A 24,430-nucleotide genomic window follows, 5' to 3' on the forward strand; every position below is an offset into this window, starting at 1 on the left:
GTCGGATTTCAATCAAAGACGGTTCCGTCATGTTATTTTCGAGGTGGTCGGGAGAACCAACCTGGAATACCCGAAGGCGGTGAGACATCGGTGAGCCTCGGTGACTATGAGTGGAGCGGCAGTATTTTCTCCAGGAAATAATTTTGGGCGGGGAGCTACAACTGAAGGTCTGAATCTTGAGTGATCGATCGGCTGCAGGCTGACCTTCACGATTGCCACATTCGTTCATTCTCTCACCATGGATGTGACAATGGCAAATATCCATGGCTCTACGGAGACTTTTGTAAGTAGATATGATTCTCTCCACGCACCAATCGCATCTAATTCGTACCCAACAGACCCGTGGACGAGACCTTGTCAAGACCGTACGATCACTCGACCAAACCGGACCGGGAAATGATGGTGAACATATTGAGCGCGCCTGGACTCTTCTCACCTCCGTTAGTTCCAGTCACTTCTACGCCGCCGAGGAGACTGTGCTGCGATGGCTTCTCAAGTCTATGAAGACGAACAACGACGCCGCCGACACTCTGCGAAGATTTCCCTTGACATGGCGGATCCTAGGCTGCACATTTCAAAGGATACCTCTATTCTCTCTCGCGAAATCTCTCGCCGATCGAAAGTTTATGGCCATCCTGCAACAGACTCTCAAGAGCATCTCGAAACCGGTCACACTCAAGGATGCTGTCCCCGCGCCATCGTCGAAGAAGAGGAAGAGAACACCCGAGGTTATATTCGATCTCGAAGCTTTGAAGACACGGGACGGCTGTATAAGCACGGGAGACGCGGTTCTGGGAGCGCTCCGAATCCTTCTAGCTCGTGTTGATGGAGCCGCACATACGTCCCAGAATGAACGCATGGGCGCGGAGCACATCAAGGGTCTCTTCTCGCAACCTGCCAGTGATGTGGTAACCTACCTGGCGCCCATCCTTTCGCTGTGCGAATACTCAGCTACCAGCGACCTGAGCTGCGCCGAAACGCAAGAGAATTGGATTCACACACTGTCCGCGATATGGAACCTGCGACTACAAGGGCAGGCCGATGGCTTGGAGGTAGCTCTCTACCTTTCGCGATCTGCCTTTGGCCTCCTGGGAAAGCTGACTGGGCTGGCAATCGATGTCGACATCACACTTGAGGACCGTGTCAAGTCTTCTTGGGTACAACAACTAGAGAGCTTCATGCATCGCAATCTTTTTCTTCCTGCAAAATCGGCTTTTCTCAATCGAAAGGACCTCGAAGCACCCATCCGGGCAGTCGATATCTCTAGACCTATCGCCTCAGTCGCGGGCCCCGTGTTCTTTCACTTGGCGTCCACAACACCCCGGATTCTCTTCGGGCCAAGCGCATCGACGTCTGAAGAGGACTGGGCCAAGGCAACATTCAAGTTGGCGCGCGACAGCTTGGCCGACCTGACCCCACAGAAGAAATCCACGACTCTGAAGATCATGCTTGGCGAAGCAATCGCCAACAGGTCAAATATTGACTTAGCAGATCTTCGCGCCCTGTGCAAGGACCACGCTCTCGGCAGCGATTCCACAGACTGGCAGGCCTTGTCACTCGTGGCACAGTGCGACCCCGATGTTTTCCTTCTTACGGACGATGGGGCTCTATTGTTGAACACGGTTGCGGACCGGCTGCTGCAACCACAATCTTCCCTAGGCGGTGAAGAAGATCTAGAGGCTGTGCGTGCGTTGTTCGACTGCATAATTGGTGGCTACGAGAAGGCTCGCGACTTGTCTTCCTTTTTGAGGAAGTGGTTTGAGCAACTCGTCAAGTGCGACGCTTCTTCACTATCGGATGCAACGAACCGGTCAGCCTGGTTTTCTTCGGCAGTGCATCGCAGTTCTCGCCTGACAACAGCCATCGAAAATTCTCTTACACCAAAGCAGCTCCTGAATGTGCTGCAATGGGTTGAAGAGCAAGCAAGCGTCCTGCCGGCGGCAACTCTGGTTTTCCTCGACACAATTGCAGCTGCTCTGAAGAGTGACGACTTTGTAGATGTAGTGCAATTGAGGCTCTTCGATCTCATGCAGGATGCTTGGCTGTCAGATACTCTGCCTTCGGACCTCCTCGCTCTTCGCTGGCCAATCGTCGCGAGCACGGTTTCCTGGGTCAACAATGAGGAGGCTTCCAAGATTCGATCGAAGGTGCAGTCCGAACTCAAGAAGACCTTGGCCAAGGGCAAGCTGGAAAATCCCGACACGCTCGAGGCTTTCCGTGCCGCCACTCAGCTTTGGCTGTCAGCCTTCCCAGATGGTGAGGATGTAGCGGAGCTTGCTGCACTACTCGGATCTTTCGCCGACCGATTAGCAAAGCAACTTCGAAAGCTAAAGCCAGCGTCCCTTGAAATACCATGGGACCCGTTTGCTGTCCAGCTTTCAACACCGGAGACTAGGCCAACCGCATCCTCTGTTACGATTACGTCCTATGTGGACTTTGCCTTGGGAGAAGCGTCACGGTTCCTGCCTCTTGTTAGCGAAAACGCCGACACATTACCAGAGTTTTTGCGGCATATCATTGCCTTTTCCGATGACAAAGACGCCGCGCCGCAAGAGTCAAAGCAGCTGTCAAGTGCTCTGAGTGCTGTGCTCTCGAACGAAAACGTGTTCCACGAGGCCAGACTCACAACAAAAGTCATCGACCACGTCATCGAGGCCTTGACGTGTGGTTCGAAGTCCTCCCCCTGGGAAGATGCAAGCACAAGCGCAGCGCTCAAAGCCCTGATCGACACACCCAACGAGTTGCTTTCGAGAGCCCAGCGAGAGAGAATCATGGAGACGCTCATGCTGCAACGTCGCAAGATGAAGAGCAAGACCGAAAAGGTGTCAGCCTCTACATGGAATCTCGTCCTCGGTCTGATGGTCAAGGTGATGCAGAGGTCGACATTCTACGAAGGCATGTCATTTTCTGATCTCACTGCCCTCGCCACAAGCGCATCCCCGGCCATAGCCGACATGGACCCAAAGACCGCGCTTGGCACATCTCGCTTGATCTGCGAGCTGTCCACTTTGACGATCCGCCAGATCAATGACCACTACGAGGAGTGGGGTGCCAAGTACTTCAAGAAGGCCGGCCGTCACCTGGACAAGAACGAGGAGGAGTCCTCAGATGAGATTCTGAAATTGGCAGTCCTCAAAGCACTGGTCAAGGTCCTGTCGGGTTCCGGCAACTTTGAAGGCGACGATGCTTCGCTCGACCTTTCCGACGTCCGTGGACGTCTTGCGACCATTGTCAAGGGTATCCTTGACGCGTACGCTCGCGAGTGGCGCTCTTCCAACGACCGGGCAGCTGTTAACAAGCTCCTCGTCGCCATCGATGCTGCCGAAGGACTTCCAAGCGACGCACTGGAAGGGCTGAAGATTGACATCAAGGCGCTCGAGGAGGCAAGCGCCGACGCCGTGTCTCAGGGATATCTTCGTGGATGGCATCTCAGGACCTTCCTCATCGGCAACTTTGCGCCTCTGCTTGCTCAGCCGCGACCGACTGACTTTCGCCTGCTGTTCCAGTCTGATGACGCGAGCGAGGGGACGGGCAGCATCCCTGACGTGGTATCGGCAAGCAGCTCACGCGAGACGACAAATGCGTGCGTCGACGCCATCGTCCGTCGGATGGGACGCAGCGAGAAGCTGCAGTACCTCGAGAGCCTGCTCGAGGAGCTCGACGAAGGACAGGCCGTGGATGGACAGCTCCTGGCTATCCACCAAGTTGTCGTTCGCCTGACCGGTACGTTGCTGCGTTTTCACGACGACTTTTGACTGGCCGACAATGACTGACAAGCTGCAGACGAACAAGGTTCATCCGAAAAGACCACGTCGTTTGATCTGGCGACGGCCCACAGCAAGCTCACCGCGCGGCTGGCCAAGACGACGTCAGCCCGCGCGTTCTGCCGGACCGCCGACGTCGCCCGCCTGCTTCTCGACCAGCGTGCCACTTTGATGACGCAGTGGAACATTGAGACGACGCTCGGCGCTGTCTCGGTCATGGCCTCCGGCGGAGGCGGCGTGGCCGTGTCGTCGTCGCCGCGCGTCTACGAAGCCCTCTGCAGCCTCGTGAGCGTCGTGATCCGGCGCCACCGCCTCCGCCTCGAGGACCACTACCACATCCTCCTGTCGACGCTCGAGGCGCTGCTGCGCGCGCTCGTCCACGATGCCAGCAAGGGCGCGGCGGCGACGCTCGGCAGCCGGCACGCGACGCTGTACGGCCGGCTCGTGACGCTCGTGACGGAGCCGTCGGTGGCGTCCGTGTCGCGGGCGCAGCACGTCGGCGCGCTCGACTCGGCGACGGACGCGGCCAAGAAGACGGCCGGACGGCACGTGTACCTCGTGCTCATGCAGTATGTCAAGCTGCAGCTCGAGGTGGACGTGCCGCACGGCGTGCGCGAGGCGCTGGAGCCGGGGATGCACTCCATCTTTGACGTGACGCCGTCGGAGGTCCGGAAGATTCTCAACGACGCCATGGACGCCAGCGGCAGGGCGATTCTGCGCGAGATGTTTAAGCGGTACACGCAGTTTGGCAAGTGGAGCGGCGTGTAGGGCTGCGGCGGTGGCTGTGGAGGACGGATGGATGGACGGAGGGATGGAACGGCATGTAGTGATACCCTTGACCATAGACTGTGCGACCTGGATAGAGCACTCGGTCGAAATACACGTCGACTGAACGTGAAAGAAATGAGCAAATACGTCACGTGCTTGTTACGAGCTACTCTTCATTCCGACTTGATTACGGGTATCTAGTTTGTCCCCCCAGGCCACACGCAGGCCACACGCAGGCCAAACGCAGGCCACACGCAGGCCCGACTGGTCTAAGGCGCCACCTTGGCATAGGTGCTCGGATGGCCGTGGGTGCGGCCGTACTTCTTCGCCTTGCCCATCATGTCGGGCAGCACGAAGAGCCAGATGAGGGGCGTCACGAACATGGCGGTCAGGGTGTCGACGACCCAGTTGTTGCGGATGGAGCCGCCGAGCAGGCTGACGCGCATGAAGAAGCCGAGCCAGGCGACGGTGACGAAGAAGTGGCCGCGCTCGAGGCCGCGGATGGCGGCCTCGGCGCACTCGTCGGGCGTCTGGACGGGGTCGATGTCCTCGAGCTGGCGCGTGATCTCGGGCTTGGTGAGGTTCTCGCGGTCGAAGCCGGGGCTCGTGATGGTGCCGGGGAAGACGACGTGGACGGCGACGGGGTTGTCGGGGTAGAGGTGCAGCTCCTGGGACAGGGCGTCGGCGAGGCCGCGCAGGGCGACCTTGGAGGGGACGTAGGGCGAGTAGCCGGCGATGGGGCAGAAGGCGGCGACGGAGCTCGTCCTGACGAAGCGCTTCTTGGTGCGCGGGCGCGGGGCGTCGGGGGCCAGCCACAGGCCGAGGGCGGCGTGGGCGAGCTCGGCGGTGCCGTAAAAGTTGACGTCCATGTTGCGGCGCAGGTGGGCAAAGGGCGTCTCGGCGAAGAGGCCGGGCGTCGACATGCCGGCGATGCACCAGACAATGTCGGGCGCGAGGCCGTTGTTCCAGGCCGTCGCCTCGGCGAGCAGGGGCGCGGCAAAGTCGGGCACGCCGACGTCGGCGGAGAGGATGTGGAAGCGCTGGGTCGAGGGGTTCTTGGCGGCGGCGCGGAGGTCGGGCAGCAGGGCCTCGAGGCGTTCGACGTTGCGGGCGACGGCGATGATGTTGGCGCCGCGGGCGGCGAGCTTGATGGCGACGCTGCGGCCCATGCCCTCGGTCGCGCCGGTGAGGAGGATGGTCTGCAGAGGCTTGTCAGCGATGCCTTGCCATGGTACGAGAAGGAAAGAAGGCATCACGTACCTTGCCCTCGACGGGCATGTGGTTCTTCCGGTTAAAGAGACCCATGGCGGAAGCGAGAAGGACGGCAAACAGGGCAGAACCGATGATCCAGACAATGCTGCCGACGTCAGGCATGGCGTCTGCTTTTGTAGGCGACGGCAGGGAGGGTTTACTGTCGTCCGGAGGCGGATGGTAGGGTAGGATTGGGTAGGGGGAGGGGGGGAAGGTTGAAGGGGTGGGAGGTCGTAAAAGTGAAGAGTCGCTTGGTCTGACCTAAGCCGCGTGAGATTTGGCTGGTGCTGACGGACCCCACCGAGCCTTGTCTGACCCCTGACATGGTGGACGGATGGACGGTGCCAGGATGGATGGAGGGTACTAGGACAGATTAGCAAACCTACTGTTGATTGCGTTTGGTTCTGACGCGAGTTGACCTGGCATGCTTTGGCCTGTTCTCTCCGTGTCGCCAGATCGCTCGAGGCATCGAGCGAAGAAGCTTCAGCCACCTCGAAGGAAGATGGCATCGCCACACATCAGAGGCAGACATGCAGACAAGACACAGACACAGACATGCAGACAGCAAACAACAGATGCATTTCTCGACAGACTACAGCTTCCTCGCCCGCACCAGCCCCGTCGTGATGCCCGTCTTCTCGCCGCCGTAGCCTCCCTGCGGCTCGCCGCCCTTGTACGTCGACATCATGCTGCGCAGCTTCTTCTGCTTGGCCTCGTACTGCAGCTTCTTCTTGACACGCGGGTTCCTGTTCTCCTTCTTCCGCTTCGGCGCGAGGCCCTTGTTCTTCTCGATCGTGTAGTTGATGCTCCGCTTGCCGTCCGGCCCGATGACCTCCTGCTCGACCACGCGGTCCGCCACGCCCGCCGCCGCCAGCGCCGCCTGCCGCGCCGCCTTGTCCGCCTTCTTGGCACCGCTGCGCGCCGCCACCATGTCGTAGTACTCGTCGTCCTCCTCGGCCCGCACCGCCTTGGCCGTCGCCGCGTCCTCGTCGTTGCTCTCGTCGCCTGCCGCGTCGGCCCCCAGGTCCTCGCCATACTTGGACCCCTTTTGGCCGCGCTTCTCCGCCTCGGCGTTGAGCCGCGCCTGCCTGTCGCGGAGACGCTCGCGGTACGGAATGTCGGCGTCGCCACCGGCGTCGCGGCCGGCGCCGGCGCGGCGGTTGGCCTTTTGCACAATCTGCGATGTGTAGAAACGCAGACTCTTCTTGCGCGCCGCCTTGTCGGCCGCCGTGCGCGCGTCGAGCTCCTCCTCCTCGCCAAAGTCGGAATTGCCGTCCTCGTCGGCGGCCCCTGCGACGACGCGTTTGGCCGCTGCCGACGTGCGTGCCTTTTTTGATGCCGTCGTCGTCGTCGTCGTTGCGAGGAGCCCGTCGAGATCGGCAAACGACTCCTCGACGGCCTGGGCCCGCTTGGCCTTCTCCTTTTGCGCCTTCTCCTTGGCCTTTCTGGTTTTCTTGTCGGCCTTGGATGGACGGACGAAATCGGCGCCGGCGGGGAGCGAGGCAAGCGTGTCGTCCTCCTCACCCGCCGAATCGACGTCCATCGACTCGTCGGCTGCCGTGATGGCCCGCACGGCGTCGAGCTTCTGCCAGGCCTCCCTGCACGTGACGAGCGTCTCCATGACCTCGTGGTCGCGGAGCTCGGCCGGCGCGAGAATCTTGGCTGCTGCTGTCGTCGTCGTCGTCGCCGTCGTCGTCGTCGTCAAGGCGCCATCGCGCGCGGGCGACGTCAGGATGGCAAAGTAGCTGGCGAGGGCGGCGACGTAGCAGCCGAGGATCCAGTAGCGCACGGCCTCGAGCGACTTGCCCGACTTGCCGTGGGCCGCCTTTTGCAGGGTCCCGAGCCGCGGCTGCAGCTCCTGGAACTCGCGGACGAGGTATTCAAACTCGGGGTAGCGGGCCGCCAGCAGCGTGGAGCGCGCCTCGGGCGTCATGTCGTCGGTGACGGCCACGTCCTGCAGCACTTCGGTCACGACGTCTTCGTCGCCATCGTTGGCGTCGCCGTCGGCCGGTTTCGCCGCGAGCCAGTCGCCCTCGTCAAAGAGAAAGTCCTCCTCGGCCATCTTGGCGAGCTTCTTCTGCTGCAGCCGCTTGGCCTCGGCCTCCTCCTCGAGCGCGTCGGCCTCGGTCTCGATCTGGTCATTGTCGTAGTAGTCCGTCTTGGCGTCGCCCCACCACCCGCTGTCGCCTTGCTCGTCGTCGTCGCCGTCGTTGTTGTTGTTGTCGGCCTGTCCGCCGGCCTCGTCGTCCGAGCCAGCAGCAGCGGCACGACGACGACGGTCCTTGGCGGCAGCGCCCTTTTTCGTCGGTGGTGGCGCCGCCTCGTCCTCTTCGTCCTCGTCCTCCGAGTCCATGTCCTCGTCTAGGATCTCCTCATCCGACTGCTCGAGAAACTTGTCCTCCTCGGCCACACGCCGCGCGCGTTTCGAACGGGGCGCCTCGTCAAACATGATCTTGTCGCGGTTGATAAAGTACTCCTCCTCCGAGTCGGCGACGTCTTCGTACGTCGTAATGGGGCCGAGGCGGGCGTCGGCGGCGTCGAGCTCCTTGGGGCCCGTCGGCTGCGCGTTGCGCGAGGACGCCTTTCTCTTCTTGCCCATTTTCGTTTTCCTTGTCGTGTGTTGCTCTTCTCGTGTCGGCTCGACGGCGGGAAGGTGATGATCGTGGGGAGGGACGAGTCGTCGATGGCAGCCTTGACCATGGGGGGTTTGGGAAAAATCCACCCGGGCGAGAACTTTTTAGTGGGGCAGGTGCGTTCGAGTGATAAGATAACGTTCCTCCACTTGCGACTTCCTAGACAGTCTCTGCATTTCACAGTCGTCTCGACAATGCAACTGCTTTCTGATGATTTGGTTGATCATCATGACTGATCCTTCATCACAACTGCAACTTCTTCTGCAACTGGTTTTTCCTTCACACGATCAATCCTGTCGTTCCAGCAATGGCCATGATCAGCTCTCTACTCGACCATTGGAGACTGCTACATGATCCGTCATCATGATCGACCTCCTCTCTGCAATTGATTCTGCGTTTGCATTTCTCTTTCCTTTCCTCATCTGAGCTACTGCCATGCTGCAACTACAGCTGTTACCTCTCACCATCGACCTGATTTATTTACGAGTTGGTGAGATTCACAGTCTACTTGATAGGATTGTACCTCTCATGGATGGCTATGCTGGCTTCTCTTTGCTTGGGACAAACTTGGAAGACCGCACATCTGGAGAACTAAAGCCTTTATCTTCTGATGATTGAATGGATATAAATAGAGTGCTACATACATCGGGAAAATGGGGCATGGGGGGCGTTTGTGAGGCCGCGGTCGGCCTGGTGAAAGATGGTCACTTGGGAGAACGGGACTGGAAAATGCAATGCAAGGGGGGGTATTCGTCTGTCAAGGGACATGCCTCACTGAAGGTTCACCTGATGCCCATTTTTTAGCACCTATTAACTTGACCAATACATCCACACTCGAACCCCCATACATTAAGCACAATCCTTGTTGATTCTCACTTCTCCTAGAACGTAGGCTTCAGGTCAACGTGGTGACTCCATCCAACCCACGAGTTTCCTGGCATCCAGCACCTTACAGATGGACCGCTTGACAGGTGTGCCAAACGCGCAGATGGACTTGCTGCTATATATGTATATGTCTATATGTATATGTCTATATGTATATGTCTATATATATATGTATATATATTTGTATGTATATGTGTATTTTATAGTCATACATGAGGGACGTGCCCTGTGGAGCACCTGCATCGTCATGGTGTCCCTCCAGCACCTGATGCCCTCAATCCCGTGCCTTCAACGTCGTCCTCGGATGATCCTCTATAGACAAGGTCCATAGTCCGTACGGTGTGCAGTGTCTCGATTGCTGTAGTGCTTTTTCTCGGCATTTCCCAAGTGAATCAGCTGAAGTGGTCTTTCAGAACCAGTGGAAGCCCGTGGGCGAGACAGCGGCTGCTACAGTGGCCATTGACAGTGGCCATTGACAGTACCTAGGTAGCCATTTACAGTGGCCAGAGTGCCCGCAAACCACAGACACCGGCACTGACACGACACACGGCGGCAGCTGGTCACGCAAGGTGCTCCGGCATCTGGCCACCACTGAGAAAGGCTCACCCGCAGCTGTCGACAGCTTCACCACGGAGCACAGATCCTCCACTACTACACACAGCTGGAGGACAGCCTCGAGTCCCTCCACCACACACAGCCTGCAGAAGCTGCATCAAGCCACCATCTGCACACGACCTGAGACTGCTCCTGCTCCTGCTCCTGCTCCTGCTCCTGCTCCTGCTTCTGCTTCTGCTTCACCAGAAGCCTAGGCCATTGACCGGCACACAGACAACCCCCCCCCCCTCGATGCCCCTCCCATAACCGCCCACCATGGCCGCCGCCCCCGACATCGCCAGCCTCACCTCCTCCGCCGACGTCTTCACCGCCAACCACACCCTGCCCCAGATCCGCGCCATCCACCGCGCACTCCATGTCCAGATTGACGACAAGGCCGCGCGCCTGCGCACCCAGGTCGGCTCCTCCTACCGCGGCCTCCTCGGCACCGCCGACTCCATCGTCCAGATGCGCCAGGACAACGACGCCGTCCAGGCCCTGCTCGCCCGCATGGGCCACCGCTGCGGCCGCGCCGTCGTCGGCCGCAAGCTCGAGGGCTACGCCGAGTTTGCCTCCGAAGCCGAAGACCCTCGCATGGCCGTCTTGGCGAGGGCGAGGCTCCTCGACGCCTGCGCCCTCGTCGTCGGCAAGCTCCTGCTCAAGGGCCGTGGTGCTAACGTCGGCCTCACCACTGCTGCCGCCGCCGCCGGCCACGATACAAAACTGGGTCCCGGCGACAGGCTGCTGCTCGGCAGCGAGGTCCTCGTGTTGAGCCGCCTGCTGTCCAAGGGTTTCACGCGTGAGGAGCTGGCGAGGGAACCCGACGCCGCCCTCGTCGTCGACACGGCGAGAAAGACCCTCGAGGGTCTCCGCCGGCGTCTTCTCCGGAGCATCGAAAAGTTCCTCGAAAAGACGGCAGACAACCAGGCCCAGAGGCAGGATCACACACTCAAGGCCCTGTGCGCCTACAGCCTCGCCACGAGCTCGAGCGCCCGCGACGTGCTCAAGCATTTCCTCACGGTCCGCAGCAAGGCCATGTCGGCGGCCTTTTACGCCGACGACGCGGAGACCGGCCGGCTGCAGGGCGGCGCCAACGTTCTCAAGAGCCAGCTGCTGTACGTAAGGACGCTCCTCGACGTCCAGGCGCTGGTGCCCTCGAAGCTCTCGGACGCCCTGGCCAACCTCAAGAAGCGGCCGCTGCTGCAGGGCGACGTGCTCCGAAACGTCGAGGCGCTGAGGCTCGACGTGTACGAGCGCTGGTGCGGTGACGACATTCTGACCTTTACGCCCTTTATCCGCCACGACGACCTCGACGGGCCCCAGGCACGCAGCATGCTCACGAGCTGGGCCGAAAGGGGTGGCGAGGTGCTCGTCGCCGGCCTGCGGTCGACGATGGAGCGCATGACCGAGTTCAAGGCCGTCATAGACCTCCGCACGAGCGTCCTCCGCCTCTGGATCCGCGACGGCGGCAAGGCCCGCGGCTTTGACCCCTCCGAGATGCTCGACGCCCTACGCGAGGCCATCAACGGGCACCTGCTGGCGCTCATAGAAGCCAAGGTCCACAAGCTGCACCTCGTCGCCTCCGAGGTCGCCGCCACGCTCGACGCCTGGAAGGACGGCGTCACCGACCGCCCGACGCCCCTCTGGGCGCAGACGACCCTCGACATCGACCCGGCCGCCGGCGTCGACGCCTTCCTGCAGGACCTCGTGGCCCAGCTCCACGGCCGCAACGACGCCGTCGCCAGGGCCGTGGCGTGCTTCGCCTCGTGGCGCCGCGTCATTGGTGAGGTCGAGGGCGTCGTCGACGAGCTGAAGAAGCAGCGGTGGGAGAACGACGGCGACGACGACGACGACGACGAGATTGAGGACGAGGAAACCATTGACGCGCGCCACGCCCAGCTCAGCAGAGACGACCCCGCGGCGCTGCACGACCGGCTCGACGCGACCCTGGCACGCGCGTTCGCCGCCCTCGAGACCCGCCTCGCCGACCTGTGGCGCGCCCGCGCCGGCGCCGTCAACGCCGGCCGCGTCGCCACGTACATGCTCCGCGTCCTGCGCGACGTGCGCGCCGGCCTGCCGCGGCTCGAAAGGGCCCCGGCCCCGGCCCTCCGCGGCTTCGGCCTCGACATGGTGCCGTCGCTGCACGACACGCTGGCCCTCGCCGTGTCGGCGGCGCCCGTCGAGGTCTTTGCGTCGCGCGGGCTGACGCAGAAGCTCGTCGTCGGGCGGCCCCTGTGGGAGGGCCGCCCGGAGCTGCCGACGCAGCCGTCGCCGCTCGCCTTCAAGTTCCTGCGCGACCTGTCCGTCGCCATGAGCGACGCCGGTGTCGACCTGTGGAGCGCCACGGCCGTCGGTGTCGTCAAGCGCAAGGTGCGGCAGCAGATCTGTGAGGCCTGGCTCGAGGCGGTGGAAGTGCACCTCGACGGCAGCCGGGAGGACGGAGGGAAAGCAAAGGACGAGAAATCTGCCGACGGCGAGGACGAGGACGAGGACTCAGACGAAGAGGCCGAAGAAGAGAACGAGGCAAAGGACGGCAGCACAACGGAGACAGACGCCGTCGACGACGACGACGACGACAAGCAGACGAAAGAGCAGCAGGAGCAGGATCTCTTCACCCAGTGGTTCTTCGACATTCATCTGTTCGAGTGCGCCTTTGGGCCTGCAGCAGACGGTGCATCCACGGCGAGCGAACTAGCAGCCCTCGGCGACAAGGTGTACAGCCATACGGGGCTCGACGGCGCCGAGGCGCGGAAGCGGATCGCCGCGTCGTCGCGTGAGCACTGGAGGAAGACGAGCCTGCTGTTTGGTCTGCTGGCGTGAAGGAGGAGAGGTTACCCGTCCCCCATAGACATGAACGCCATGCACATACATGTAGACACCTGTAGCGAGCGAGCATATACACCAATGCAGTGCTTTTCCAAGACAAGGAGAGAGAAAGTCGCACCAAATCCAAATGTCTAGTTTACAACTTGTGCCTCTTCTGCCCCGAGGCAATCTTGGCAAACTCCTGCTGCGGCACGCCCTTGACGAACCTCTCAAGACCGGCAAATACCTCCTTGTGGTTCTGCCTCTCGAGAATCTCGCGCTCGGGCGCGCGGATGAGCTCCTTGATCCCCGTCAGGCTCTCGCCTGTGAGGTGCTCGCCCAGCTTATCATCGACCTCGGCGAGGACGAGGTCCCGGAAGCGGTCGCTGTCGCCCTTGGCCACGTCGAACGACTTGTTGGCGAAGCCCGTCTGCAGCAGCTGGTCGGCCGTGATGCGCCTGCTCATGAGGAGGGCCTCGTGGGACCGCGCCGGGCCGAGCCGCTGGACGAGGGCGCGGCTGGCGCCGCCCTCGGCGACGAGGCCGAGGGAGGAAAAGGGCGTCAGCAGAAAGGTGTGGGGCGTGATGTAGATAAAGTCGGCAAAGGCGACGAGGGCGGCGGTGAGGCCGATGACGGGGCCGTTGAGGCCGACGACGAGGATCTTGGGGTGGGAGAAGAAGGCCTCGGTCGTGTTGAGGTTGTTGGCGACAAAGGCCGAGAGCCAGTGCTTGTGGTTGGCGAGGGCATCGTCCGCGGCGGGTGCCTTGTTGGCGAGGGAAACGTCGGCGCCGCTGATGGGAACTGGTTAGCGGCGCACGCGGGAGGCGGCCATGGGGCGTTGATTCATGTGCAGGAAGTTCATACGCTGAGAAATAGCGGCCCTTGCCAACGAGCACGGTGATGAAGACCTCGTCGTGTGTGGCAATCTCACGGAGCTTCTGGGCGAGGTCGTAGTAGTTTTCCTGGTTCATGGCGTTGAGCTTGGCGTCATTGTCAATGGTCAGCAGCGCAATGCGGCCGCGGTACTCGAGCGAGATGATGTTGGACATGACGGCGGGCACGGTATGTTATAACAAGAGTTGAGTGCTGGATTGGGTGCAAGGACATGAAGAGGCCCAGCATAAAAATGAGAAAGCTCAGGCCGAAGTATAGAGCGAGGGCAATGTCGAAAACGTGTACGAGCAAATCAGTCAAATGCTCTTGCTCACTCGTCGTCAGTACCAACTTCCACTTAAACTTAAATGGCAGGTCCAGGTTGGGGTGAGCTTTCCCTTCCCCAGACGAGCTACCCCACACTACCGAAATGCCTCGGCAAGTGCGCCCCTGAGGGCTGCGACGTCCCCCAAAGCACCCACCAGATGCGGGGGAGCCGCCAGAGCTGCCAGGGGCAAGGGCGGCGGGCTGTTGGAAGGAAGGAAGGAAGGCCTAGCGCTTTGACCGTCAGTTTTCCTCATCACCAAGGTACACTCGATTGTGGTGGCACTCGCAGGACGATGGCACTCGGTTCAGTGTGGTCAAAACATTCATTTACTCCTAGTCCCTGGTATCGCTCATCCTGTTGAGCTCGGGAGCACCCGCAGCCACGGCAAGACAATGAAGGCACAAAACACTCTTTCATCAGTCTCATCAGCTTCAGCAAGTACCTTCAGCAGGTACCGAACGGCGCAGCGAAGCATTGTTCATCGCCGCATCGGCGCGCCACGGCTCATCTTGGGGAACACGAGCGGCATCGCCAGCTTCGCGACCGGCTGCGCCTTGGCCTCGCCAGCCGCCTTCCTCTGTCCAATCTTGGCACCAATCTCCTGGAAGTACTGGTTCATCGTCTTGGAGTCCAGACGCAGGTCCTCCCTGAGGTCCCTCGGCTCCGTTTCAAAATTGTCGATGATGCACGACAGCGCCGCGCAGTGCGTCATGATGAGGTCCATGTGGAACTTGCGAATCTCACCGCCGTCCGAGAACTTGCGCCGGATGCTGTCGATGACCGACTGCGGCGCCGGCGACAGGTTCTTGGCGAGCTGGTCCTTCGGCGGCACCCGCTTGGTGCCCCTCTGCCGGCCGTCCTTGGCCGTGACGTAGAAGAGGATGAGGAAGTAGAGGTACCGCATGATGCGCAGCTTCTCCAGCGGCTTCTCCTGCTTGCCGACGCGTCCGATGCGCCGCGCCACGTACCGCGACGCGAGGTCAATGTTCTCGTTCTTCTCCACCGCCTCCTGCCAGTCGCGCACCGGCACCGCCTTGAGCACGTCGGTCCCGATGATCACCTTGGGGTCGTACACGTCGGCCACCTCGTCCGCTTCGAGGTTCGCCCGCGGCACCGGCTTCGACTCGTCAATCGCCGCCTGCAGCTCGTCGCGCGACGCCATCGTCGACGTCACCTGTCCGATGTGCGACAGTGTCGCCTTCTCCGCCGAATCGAGCTTGGCCGTAATCGCGTTGCCGTCAGCGTCCTGCTCTCCGCGCTTGGGACCGATGGCGTTGATGCGGTTCGACTCGATAATCTTCTTCGCCTTTCGTGTGCCGAACGTCTGGCCGAGGTCCACCTTGCGGTCCTGGTAGGTCTGTGTAGCTGGTCAGCTGGGGTTCTCGTCGTCGTGCATCCCGTGATTGGGTGTCCTACCTTGATGTCGGCAGGTGCAATCATAGCGTCCTCATCTGCCTGCTTCGCCCTCACCGTGCCTCGCACGACCATCTTCTTCGCCGCCATGACCTCGAGCCCCCCCGTCTTGGGGTCGTACAGGGCGACGTACTCCTGCTGGTAAGGCTCGCCCCTCGTGTCGACCTCCTCCTCCCGTGCGGTGAAGTCGACAGTACGGTGCTTTGTCGAGTGCAGGGTGATCTCCTGCTCCGAGGCATGGCGCCGGCTCGACTTGCGTCCGGCTGTCTGCCTCTTCTGGTAGGTTCGGAACGTGATGTCCTCGTCCAGGCGCACGCCAGGTGCAGACACTGTGTGAAGAATGCCGTTAGCCATGAAACTTTGGGGCAGTTCCTGCCGAGCAAACATCTGAACCATACCTATGACGGGCGGGCAGTACTTCGCCTTCTTGACGGACTTGATCCGAACGGGCGTTCCAGGGACCTCTGTGACGTCGCCATCAATGGCCGTCTTCTTCTTGGGCTTCGACTTGCCCTCGCCGTCCCTCTTCCTTTTCCTGCCGTTGACGTCGGACATGTCGGCCGTCGATTGTGGTGCAGGCATCCGGGTCGATTGTGCGTCGAGGTGCGGCTGGCAGCTGGCGGCTCGTCGCCTTCTTTTTTTGGGGCTTTGCGGTGCTGAGACTGCTGGTGCTGCTTTCTACTAGAGGTGGGATGGATTGGCTTCCAGAAATAATTTTCTCCCTTATCGGTAGCCTTGCTATCAGTCGAAGGTCGCGTGCACGGGCCAAGTTGTCTCTGCCTAGTAGTGTGCCTTCATTGGCCCCGTTGGCCCCATCTCGCGATTACCAAATACTAGCTGAGCTCCAGCTTGAAGGTGGTTTACATCGACCGAGCATGCCTAGCGATCGAAAAGGATATCATGTAGTTTCATAATCCTAGAATCTTTGTCTGTCTTCAGAATTGAATCTCCATGACGGCTCTTCGGCTTAGCAGTTTGCCGTTCGCGTTGTCCTCCTACCTCGGCTGACACTGAATATCATCTCCACTTCTCCTGCCCAGCGATCTTACCAACCAAGCGACCTCTCTCATAGCTTCAGTCTGAGGCACAGCGTCGAGTCGAGTCGAGATGAAGTCGTTGTCGGTTCAATGCCCCGGGCATTCCCTCGGCGGCATGCTTCGGGCTCTACAGACAAGATCATTTTCTTCTCAGGCAGCAGCTACACCGGCGAATTCTATCAGAGACATCCTCAACAAACCAAAGCATGTACCAGACCACTTGTCACCAACCAACTCCCGCCTCCTGACCCTCTCGCTGTCAGACTATCTGCCCCCTGAGTGTCTTGCGCCCCTCCAGCCGCAGCCCTCACCGTCCAGGAAGCCAGCCCACCCCCTGCCACAGGGCCACCACCTCGTCTATTTCCCCATCCAGGCGCGCCCATCGGAGCTCCATCCCGATGGCACCGACGCAGACCACTGGCCGGGACGTCCCTTTATGCGGCGAATGTGGGCCGGCGGCGAGGTTCTCTTCCGCCCAGGCTGGGAGAAAGACATGCCCCTCGACGGCCGCGAGGCCGTCTGCACGGAGACCGTAGAGGAAGTCCGTCTCTCGGGCGAGGGCGACAAGGCCAAGGCGTTCGTCGACGTCTGGCGGCGGTACACAGTCGCAGATGGCGGCAGCGACGCGGCCCCGGCCATCGAGGAGAGGAGGACCCTCGTCTTTATGCCCGAAGTCGAGGCTCTCACAGGCGACGTGGCGGCCGCGGCTGCAAAGAGCCCACCGCGCATCGTCAAATGTACGTATGACGAAGAGGACAAGGGGGGGGCGCCTCAGCCACTAGATATGTCATCTTTCTATCTACAAACACTGGCACGAGGAGAAGTATATGGAGCGCTGACACGCGACAGCACCGCACACGCCAGACTACGCCTTCGCGCTGACGCCGAACCGCGCGCTGCTCGCCAACTTTAGCGCCCTCACGTACAACGCGCACTCGATCCACCTCGACGGCGCGCTGACTCTGGCCGAGGGCCCCCGCGCGCTGCTCGTGCACGGCCCGCTGACGCTGGCGCTCGCGTTCGCGGCGCTCCGGGGCGCCGCGCCGCGCGAGGGCGTGCGGAGGCTGGAGTACCGCAACGTGGGGCCGCTGTACTGCGGCGAGCGGCTCCGGGTGTGCGTCCGCGAGAAGGAGGCCGGTTCAAGGACGGGGCCTGCGGACGAGAGGAGGTGGGATGTGTGGGTGGAGGGGCCGGCGGGCGGCATGGCTGTCAAGGGAACGGCGGTGACGGGGGCATTTTGATGCTATCTTTCCGACGATGTCTTTCTGACGAGGTGGGTAGACACGGTAGCGGGCGCTTCTTTGGCACCATGGTACTCTACAGGCAGGTCGACAGACAGACACACCGTTCGATGTCTCGTAGGAGGGCTCGCCGCAGGGTCAGATAGCCTGTATGGAATGCAGGTCGCTCTCTTTGACCCCACAGATCTGATCCGTGGGTTCCGATTTGATGGCATGGACGTTTGCCTGCACCGGGAGCGGGGTTTCGGGTTGTTGAGGTAAGGTTTCGGGTTCCCAGAGAGCCCGGCAGTAACAAGGTTCGACATCTTGATGGCATGATTAGACTCTAGGGCAATATTTGAACACGATCTCTGAGACCGCCAAGGTTCTCGTGGCCGTGGCCCGTTGGATCTTGTTCTTTTTGGGTGGCTATCGTCACCGGATATAGTTGAGAAGCTCGAGCACATGTCAATCTGGAAAGAAGATAGGTCTTCGGAGACCTGTATGTGTTGGTGATGAAGGTTAAGGTAGCAGGCGGGCGGGTCGTGCGATGGCTCTTGCGTTCATGCTTCGGCGAACTATTTGGGGAAGCCGCGGGAACCATGCTCAGAAGAGCCACAGTAGAAGCAACATCTCGGAGCCTCATCAGACGGATGCATGTTGCCGTTCTCACCGAGCTTGGCCTGGTTGGACATGCACCGATAAAGTGGCCGCCGGGGCGAGATGCTTACTGGCATCTATGAGGTCTGTGGCTGGAACATGGGGCTCTGTGATGGGAACTGAGCCGTGGCTTGTGTGCCAGGTCGAGTGCACCATCTGGGTGTAGAGAGGGGTCTGCGAATAGTGCTATGGAAGTACGCAGACGAAGCAGACATTTCCAACATGGACATCCAGACGCTTTGCTCGTTCATCCTCGTCCGAACATGGGGCACATGCATTGGGCCATCACTGAGATAAGAGCATCTCGCAGTGGGAGGTTGCATCATGTGTGTGTGCGGCCAGCGGCGTCCAATGGAAAGCATCGGTGGTAGCGAATTAGGGTCTCGTCACTAGCTCCGTTCCATCAGCTGTACCATGCACCCATTCCTCGGTCAGTGCTACCAACAATGTCATCATGCCAACCCCAGGATGGACTGGTGAATGGAGATCAGGAAGGCGCCTCAAAACCGGCCATGATTAATCTCTATGTTATCGCACTTGACGAGATCTGTGGAGCAGGCAAACATGCTGCCAGATTGCAGTGTTTCGCGCTCTTGGCCTTGTGCGTGCCCCCGGGCAGTAGACCCTGCCCTGGTACAAGACAGGAAACGGCACCGGTCGAGAAGCCCCACTAGACAGTCTCTTCCAGGGGCGCCCACCAACCCCCGAAACGACCTACGAATAGGGGCTCGAGGCCCATCTTCCGGGCAGTGCTCAGGGGGTGATGAAGGCGGGGCGGGGGATGTGGGCGCCATCGTAATTTGGAGCCGACGGGTGGGTTGCTGTCTAGGTACCGTACCTACCTACCTACCTTGCCTTCCTACCTCTACCTGGTAGGTACCCAAGGTACATGTAGGTAGGTACCTAGGCCTTTCTCTGCTACCAGGTACCTAGAGGTGCAGCCCCAGCCCATGCAGCGCCGGGGTTGCACAGCACAGCACTCCATTTCGTTGAGTTCGAGTCGAGGCGGTCAAAACTGGAACTAGGGTCGGACGAGAAGGACCTCCCCTCCCACCAGCCCGGAACCCCCCCCCCCCCCTCCCTTTCATGTGTCTCCACGAAACAACCTCTCCCACTGCACATTTTTTGCCAGTGAGGACCTCCTCGACAGCAACATCACTTTTGCCGTCCCTTTCCATCGCCAATTGAGGCCTTTACCCCCCCTCATACGGCTCGCCCATCATGTCGAAGCCCACAGGCGTCGAGAGCTTCGAGTTCGTCCAGACGCCTCCTGCTCCCCAGCCCACCTTTGAAAAGGAGGAAGAGTGTGGCGTCCGCACTACCAAGGTGAGCGAGCTTCCTTCCACCTGGCCCCTCTGATTCCGGTTGAGAGGTAGATCTAGAGACATGATTGCTGACCTGGCCCCATCAACAGTCGCCCGCCATCAAGAATGCCCCCCTTCCCGCCGATGGCCCCGGCTCGGACAGCTTCTCCAACTGGTTCATGATCGGTGCCATGGTCATCGTGCCGTACTACGGCGCCTGGAAGATCGGCTACGGCTTCAAGACGGCCCTCTTCTTCGCCCTCTTCACCACCGTGCCCATCCTCACCGGCTACTGGTACGTCGCCTCGCGCATCGGGCCCCGCAAGAACGAGAAGGCCCGCCTGCCCGGCCGTCCCGTCGAGCACTACATCACCTTCAAGAAGGACGAGGACAAGCTCAAGTACCGCGGCAAGAACAAGATCCCCATGGAGACCTTCCAGGAGAAGTACTTTGACGGCGACGTCGAGTTCAACGGCGACGCCCTCGAGGTCCTCGAGTACCGCCACGACTGGGCCGCCTTCCACTTCACCATCAGCCTCTTCAAGTTTGTCCTGTTCCAGTTTGCTCCCGAGGTCATCATGCACTCTCGTTCCCAGGGTATGTCTCTCTCTCTCTCTCTCTCTCTCTCTCTGTCTCTCTTGTGTGTGTATGAGTGTGCCTGCTGACCTGTCCAGACGAGGAGCAGGTCCGCGACCACTACGACCGCGGCGATGACTTTTACGGCTGGTTCCTCGGCCCACGCATGATCTACACCTCGGGCGTCATCTCCGACATTGACCGCGAGGAGACCCTCGAGGAGATGCAGGACAACAAGCTGGCCATTGTCTGCGAGAAGATCGGCCTCCAGCCCGGCGACACCCTCCTCGACATGGGCTGCGGCTGGGGCACCCTCGCCCGCTTCGCCAGCGAGTTCTACGGCGCCAAGGCCACCGGTGTGACCCTCGGCCGCAACCAGACGGCTTGGGGCAACAACGCCATGCGCAAGGCCGGCATTCCCGAGGAGCAGAGCAAGATTGTGTGCTGCGACTACCGCGACACCCCGACCGTCCCCGGCGGCTACAAGAAGATCACCTGCCTCGAGATGGGCGAGCACGTCGGCGTCCGCCACTTCCCCGCCTTCCTCAAGCAGATGCACGACCTCCTCGACGACGACGGTGTCTGCTACTTCCAGCTTGCCGGCCTCCGCAAGTACTGGCAGTACGAGGACCTCATCTGGGGTCTGTTCATGAACAAATACGTCTTCCCCGGTGCCGACGCCTCCACCCCGCTTGGCTTCTACATTGACCGCTTCGAGGGCGCCGGCTTCGAGGTCCGCAACATCGACACCATTGGCGTTCACTACTCGGGCACCCTCTGGCGCTGGTACAGGAACTGGCTCGCCAACAAGGACAAGGTCGAGGCCAAGTACGGCAAGCGGTGGTTCCGCGTGAGTTTTTTCTTTTTTTCTTCTTCTTCTTCATATGCAGTGTTGCTGACTACCTCTAGATCTGGGAGTACTTCCTCGCCTCCTCCACCATCATCTCCCGCCAGGGCAGTGCCACGTGCTACCAGATGGTCCTCGTCAAGAACATCAACTCGACGCACCGTGTCGAGGCCATCCCCAGGCAGTTCAACCTCTCGGGCGCCCTCGCCAGCAGCAAGGCCAACATTGCCGACTGGGCCAAGAGGAACAACGTCACCTCCTCGACTGCCTTTACCGATTAAATCGGGAGAGCAGGCGTCTAGGGGCGGGAACCCGAGGCAGGACGCGCGCTTTTTCGACTGTTTGTGTCGTTGTGCGTCGTGCCCATTGTATGTAAAAATGTGACAGGCCTTGGCCAGGACACGGTCCAGGGTGTTTTTCTTCGGCTTCTCAGCTGGCAGACATCACGTTTTGTATGAAAAGTCGTATCGCGGTGCAGGGCCCTTCGGAGTGCAGGAGGGTGCAAACAGCGCGAAGGCTGAGGGAAGGAAAATGTTTACGTCCGGACATGAAACGTTCTAGATTCTACATGATGTGCGTTGTGGTGACGATAGTCTAATGATGCCCGCCCGGCGCAGCTGTGGCTTGCGGCTCCTATCTGGTGCTGTTCCTGCTCTAGTCGCCGTGTTTCGTGCGTGTGTTTGTTCGGGGGTGTCTGCTGAAGCTGAGGAGGGTCGATGAAATAGCCTGCATTGCGTGCCACCACGTTCACAGACGCGGCATGGCAGAGAGCTACATGTCCATGCATGGTGGTCAGGCACTTGCTGGCTGAGAAGATGGCATGTTGTGTTCAACAAGTGCGGAGGCGAATACGCATCCGGTACCAAGCTTCAATAGATTCGTCCCACTCCTTTTGCGCAACCTTATTTACAGTTGATATCACTATTTACAGGACCGAGATGAGCAGAGCGCCAACAGCTGTGACTCCAGACTCGCCACCCACATTACTGCAGATACAGCCTGCCCTCCCACGGCCGCAGCACCCTCGCGCCGCCGCCGACATCAGCCTCGTCGCGCGCCCTGACGTCGTCATAGTTGCCCACCTCGGCCCGCAGCCCCTTGACCGCGGGCAGCGTCACGGGCCTGTCCTCGGCGGTAAAGTTGAGGGCGACGACGGCGGTGCGGTCGCCGTGCGTCTTGGAGAAGACAAAGGTGTGCGGGTCGGCGTCGTCATGGACGGCAAAGGCGCCGTGGATGAGGAGGTCGCGGTGGTGCTTGCGCAGCCGCAGGAGGGCGCGCCAGAAGTGGAGGACCGAGTCGGGCTCGCGCTCCTGCTTGGCGACGTTGATCTCGGGGTAGAGGTCGTGGACGCGCATCCAGGGCTTGGCGCCGTCGGCGTCGGTGAAGCCGGCGTGGGGCGCGTCGTCCCACTGCATGGGGATGCGGGCGTTGTCGCGGCCGAGGAGGTTGATGCTCTCCATGGCGTAGCGCTTCTCGGCGTCGGTGGTGCCGGGGCGGGCCTCGAGGGCGCGGTAGTAGTTGAGGGCCTCAATGTCCTGGTACTCGTCAATGGGCCAGTCGGCGGGCACGTTGGTCATGCCGATCTCCTGGCCCTGGTAGACGAAGAGGGTGCCGGTCAGGGAGCAGAGCATGAGGGCGAGCATCTTGGCCGAGACGGCGCGCCAGCGCGGGTCGTCGCTGCCGAGGCGCGACACGCTGCGGCCCTGGTCGTGGTTCTCGCAGAAGACGGTCGTCCAGGCGTCGGTGCCGTCGATGAACTGCTGCCACTTGGCGACGAGGGCCTTGAGGTCGGGCAGGGCCCAGGGCCGCCAGGCGTACTTGTGCTCGGCGCCCTGGCCAAGGTCGACAATGTCAAACTGGAAGACCATGTTGAGCTGGCGGTCGCCGGCGCCGACGTAGCGGCGGACGTGGGCCGGGTCGGGCGTGTGCGGCAGCTCGCCGACCGTCATGGCGTCGTAGGCATCGAGGACCTGCGTGTTCATGGCGCGCAGGAATTCGTGCATGCGCGGCCCGTTGGCGTACATGCACCATGCCGGCTGCTCGTAGTTGTTGGGGTCGACGACGGGAGCGTCGCGCAGCTCGACGCCCTTGCTGTACATGTTGACCGTGTCGACGCGGAAGCCGTCGACGCCGCGGCGCAGCCAGAAGCGCATGGCGCTCTCGTGCAGGGCCTCGCGCACGGCGTCGTTCTCCCAGTTGAGGTCGGGCTGCTGCGTCGCGAACAGGTGCAGGTAGTACTCCTGCGTGTGCTCGTCCCACTGCCAGGCGCTGCCGTTGAAGTAGGACCGCCAGTTGGTCGGCGGGCGGCGCGTGCCGTCGGCGTCGTAGCGGGCCGGGCGCCAGATGTACCAGTCGCGCTTGGGGTTGTCTCGGGAGGCGCGGGACTCCTTGAACCAGGCGTGCTGGTCTGACGTGTGGTTGATGACGAGGTCGAGGATGAGCTTCATGCCGCGCGCGTGGCAGGCGGCGATGAGCTTCTCCATGTCCTCGACGGTGCCGTAGGGCGCGTGGACGGCTTCGTAGTCGGAAATGTCGTAGCCCATGTCGATCTGCGGGCTCGCGTACATGGGCGACACCCAGACGACGTCGACGCCGAGGTTGGCGAGGTAGTCGACCTTGCTGATGATGCCGGGGATGTCGCCGAGGCCATCGCCGTTGCCGTCCTTGAAGCTGGCGGGGTAGATTTGGTAGACGGTGGCATCCTTCCACCAGGGCGTGGGGTTATTGGCCACGGAGCCCATGTTGGGTCTAGAGGAATAGAGAGGCAGGGAGAAGAGGAAGAGGAAGAGAGAAGAGCGAGGCTGAGGAAGAGGAAGAGGCGGAGAATAGGGAAGAGCGAGGCTGAGATGGAGGGGTAAAGGCAGGAGGGGCAAGAGCAGCAGGGGAAGGAGCTGGTCGAGGATCTCCAAGTGCAGGTGCGAGTGAAGCGCTTCTCAGGTGCCTTCTTCAGTCAAGGTCCTGACCCGAGATCTTTAAACCACAGCTCCGAGGTAAACCTTAGGAGACAGCTCTACAACTCGACAAGAAGACGAGCAAGGCAACGCAAAGTCAATGATGCAAACAGCCGCGACCCCAACGCTACGACATACCGTCCGCCGAGGGCCCCCTTTATACCCGACACAAACATCGTCAATTCCCCCTCAGGCAAGAAAGTCTGCCCCTCCTCCCCCTCGTGACGTTCTCCAAAAACACCAGCACCGAACAAAAGACACGGGCAGCCCAGGGCGGGAGAATCCTCGGTGCAAATGGCACAGCAGAGGGGCCGTCCCCCGCTGCCGATCGGGAAACTCGCCCTCTCGCCCCGGTTCTCCATGGGGTATCTGGGCATCGCAGAACCCATGGCACGACGACTGGCCAATGGCCTCTCGCAGACGCCACCAATGCTCGCTGCAATTGAACAGCACGGGACGGCGTGGAGAGGAGGGAGGGGGGTCCCTTCGCCCAAACTCTCGCCCAAACCTGGTCTCCTTGC

At 61.0% G+C, this 24,430-nt stretch overlaps 9 protein-coding genes across 9 annotated transcripts; 4 read left to right on the forward strand and 5 right to left on the reverse strand.

Moving 5' to 3' along the window:
* Window positions 1-238: 238 nt before the first annotated feature.
* On the forward strand, window positions 239-4,532 carry D7B24_000798 (uncharacterized protein; the record flags this gene model as incomplete). The annotated part of the gene is made up of 3 exons (XM_028635046.1): window positions 239-283; window positions 339-3,723; window positions 3,784-4,532. The coding sequence occupies 3 exons, from the start codon at window positions 239-241 to the stop codon at window positions 4,530-4,532; spliced, it is 4,179 nt and encodes a 1,392-aa protein (XP_028492359.1).
* A 269-nt stretch (window positions 4,533-4,801) lies between these two features.
* Window positions 4,802-5,906, reverse strand: TSC10 (3-dehydrosphinganine reductase; the record flags this gene model as incomplete). The annotated part of the gene is made up of 2 exons (XM_028635047.1): window positions 4,802-5,731; window positions 5,793-5,906. The coding sequence occupies 2 exons, from the start codon at window positions 5,904-5,906 to the stop codon at window positions 4,802-4,804; spliced, it is 1,044 nt and encodes a 347-aa protein (XP_028492360.1).
* Window positions 5,907-6,375: 469 nt separating this feature from the next.
* D7B24_000800 (uncharacterized protein) lies at window positions 6,376-8,382 on the reverse strand (the record flags this gene model as incomplete). Its single annotated transcript, XM_028635048.1, has 1 exon — window positions 6,376-8,382. The coding sequence occupies one exon, from the start codon at window positions 8,380-8,382 to the stop codon at window positions 6,376-6,378; it is 2,007 nt and encodes a 668-aa protein (XP_028492361.1).
* Window positions 8,383-10,171: 1,789 nt separating this feature from the next.
* On the forward strand, window positions 10,172-12,715 carry D7B24_000801 (uncharacterized protein; the record flags this gene model as incomplete). Its single annotated transcript, XM_028635049.1, has 1 exon — window positions 10,172-12,715. The coding sequence occupies one exon, from the start codon at window positions 10,172-10,174 to the stop codon at window positions 12,713-12,715; it is 2,544 nt and encodes an 847-aa protein (XP_028492362.1).
* Window positions 12,716-12,857: 142 nt separating this feature from the next.
* On the reverse strand, window positions 12,858-13,749 carry D7B24_000802 (uncharacterized protein; the record flags this gene model as incomplete). The annotated part of the gene is made up of 2 exons (XM_028635050.1): window positions 12,858-13,491; window positions 13,565-13,749. The coding sequence occupies 2 exons, from the start codon at window positions 13,747-13,749 to the stop codon at window positions 12,858-12,860; spliced, it is 819 nt and encodes a 272-aa protein (XP_028492363.1).
* A 630-nt stretch (window positions 13,750-14,379) lies between these two features.
* Window positions 14,380-15,896, reverse strand: RPA49 (DNA-directed RNA polymerase I subunit rpa49; the record flags this gene model as incomplete). The annotated part of the gene is made up of 3 exons (XM_028635051.1): window positions 14,380-15,249; window positions 15,318-15,643; window positions 15,713-15,896. The coding sequence occupies 3 exons, from the start codon at window positions 15,894-15,896 to the stop codon at window positions 14,380-14,382; spliced, it is 1,380 nt and encodes a 459-aa protein (XP_028492364.1).
* Window positions 15,897-16,421: 525 nt separating this feature from the next.
* Window positions 16,422-17,592, forward strand: D7B24_000804 (uncharacterized protein; the record flags this gene model as incomplete). Its single annotated transcript, XM_028635052.1, has 2 exons — window positions 16,422-17,088; window positions 17,201-17,592. 2 exons carry the CDS (start codon window positions 16,422-16,424, stop codon window positions 17,590-17,592), a joined length of 1,059 nt encoding a protein of 352 aa, XP_028492365.1.
* A 1,860-nt stretch (window positions 17,593-19,452) lies between these two features.
* On the forward strand, window positions 19,453-21,239 carry MT2 (Sphingolipid C9-methyltransferase 2; the record flags this gene model as incomplete). The annotated part of the gene is made up of 4 exons (XM_028635053.1): window positions 19,453-19,557; window positions 19,646-20,132; window positions 20,210-20,961; window positions 21,021-21,239. 4 exons carry the CDS (start codon window positions 19,453-19,455, stop codon window positions 21,237-21,239), a joined length of 1,563 nt encoding a protein of 520 aa, XP_028492366.1.
* A 702-nt stretch (window positions 21,240-21,941) lies between these two features.
* On the reverse strand, window positions 21,942-23,699 carry MAL12_1 (alpha-glucosidase mal12; the record flags this gene model as incomplete). Its single annotated transcript, XM_028635054.1, has 1 exon — window positions 21,942-23,699. One exon carries the CDS (start codon window positions 23,697-23,699, stop codon window positions 21,942-21,944), a length of 1,758 nt encoding a protein of 585 aa, XP_028492367.1.
* Window positions 23,700-24,430: the final 731 nt, after the last annotated feature.

The sequence above is a fragment of the Verticillium nonalfalfae genome (genome assembly GCF_003724135.2).
Source record: "Verticillium nonalfalfae strain VnAa140/NRRL 66861 chromosome Unknown scaffold_112, whole genome shotgun sequence".
NCBI lineage: Eukaryota > Fungi > Ascomycota > Sordariomycetes > Glomerellales > Plectosphaerellaceae > Verticillium > Verticillium nonalfalfae.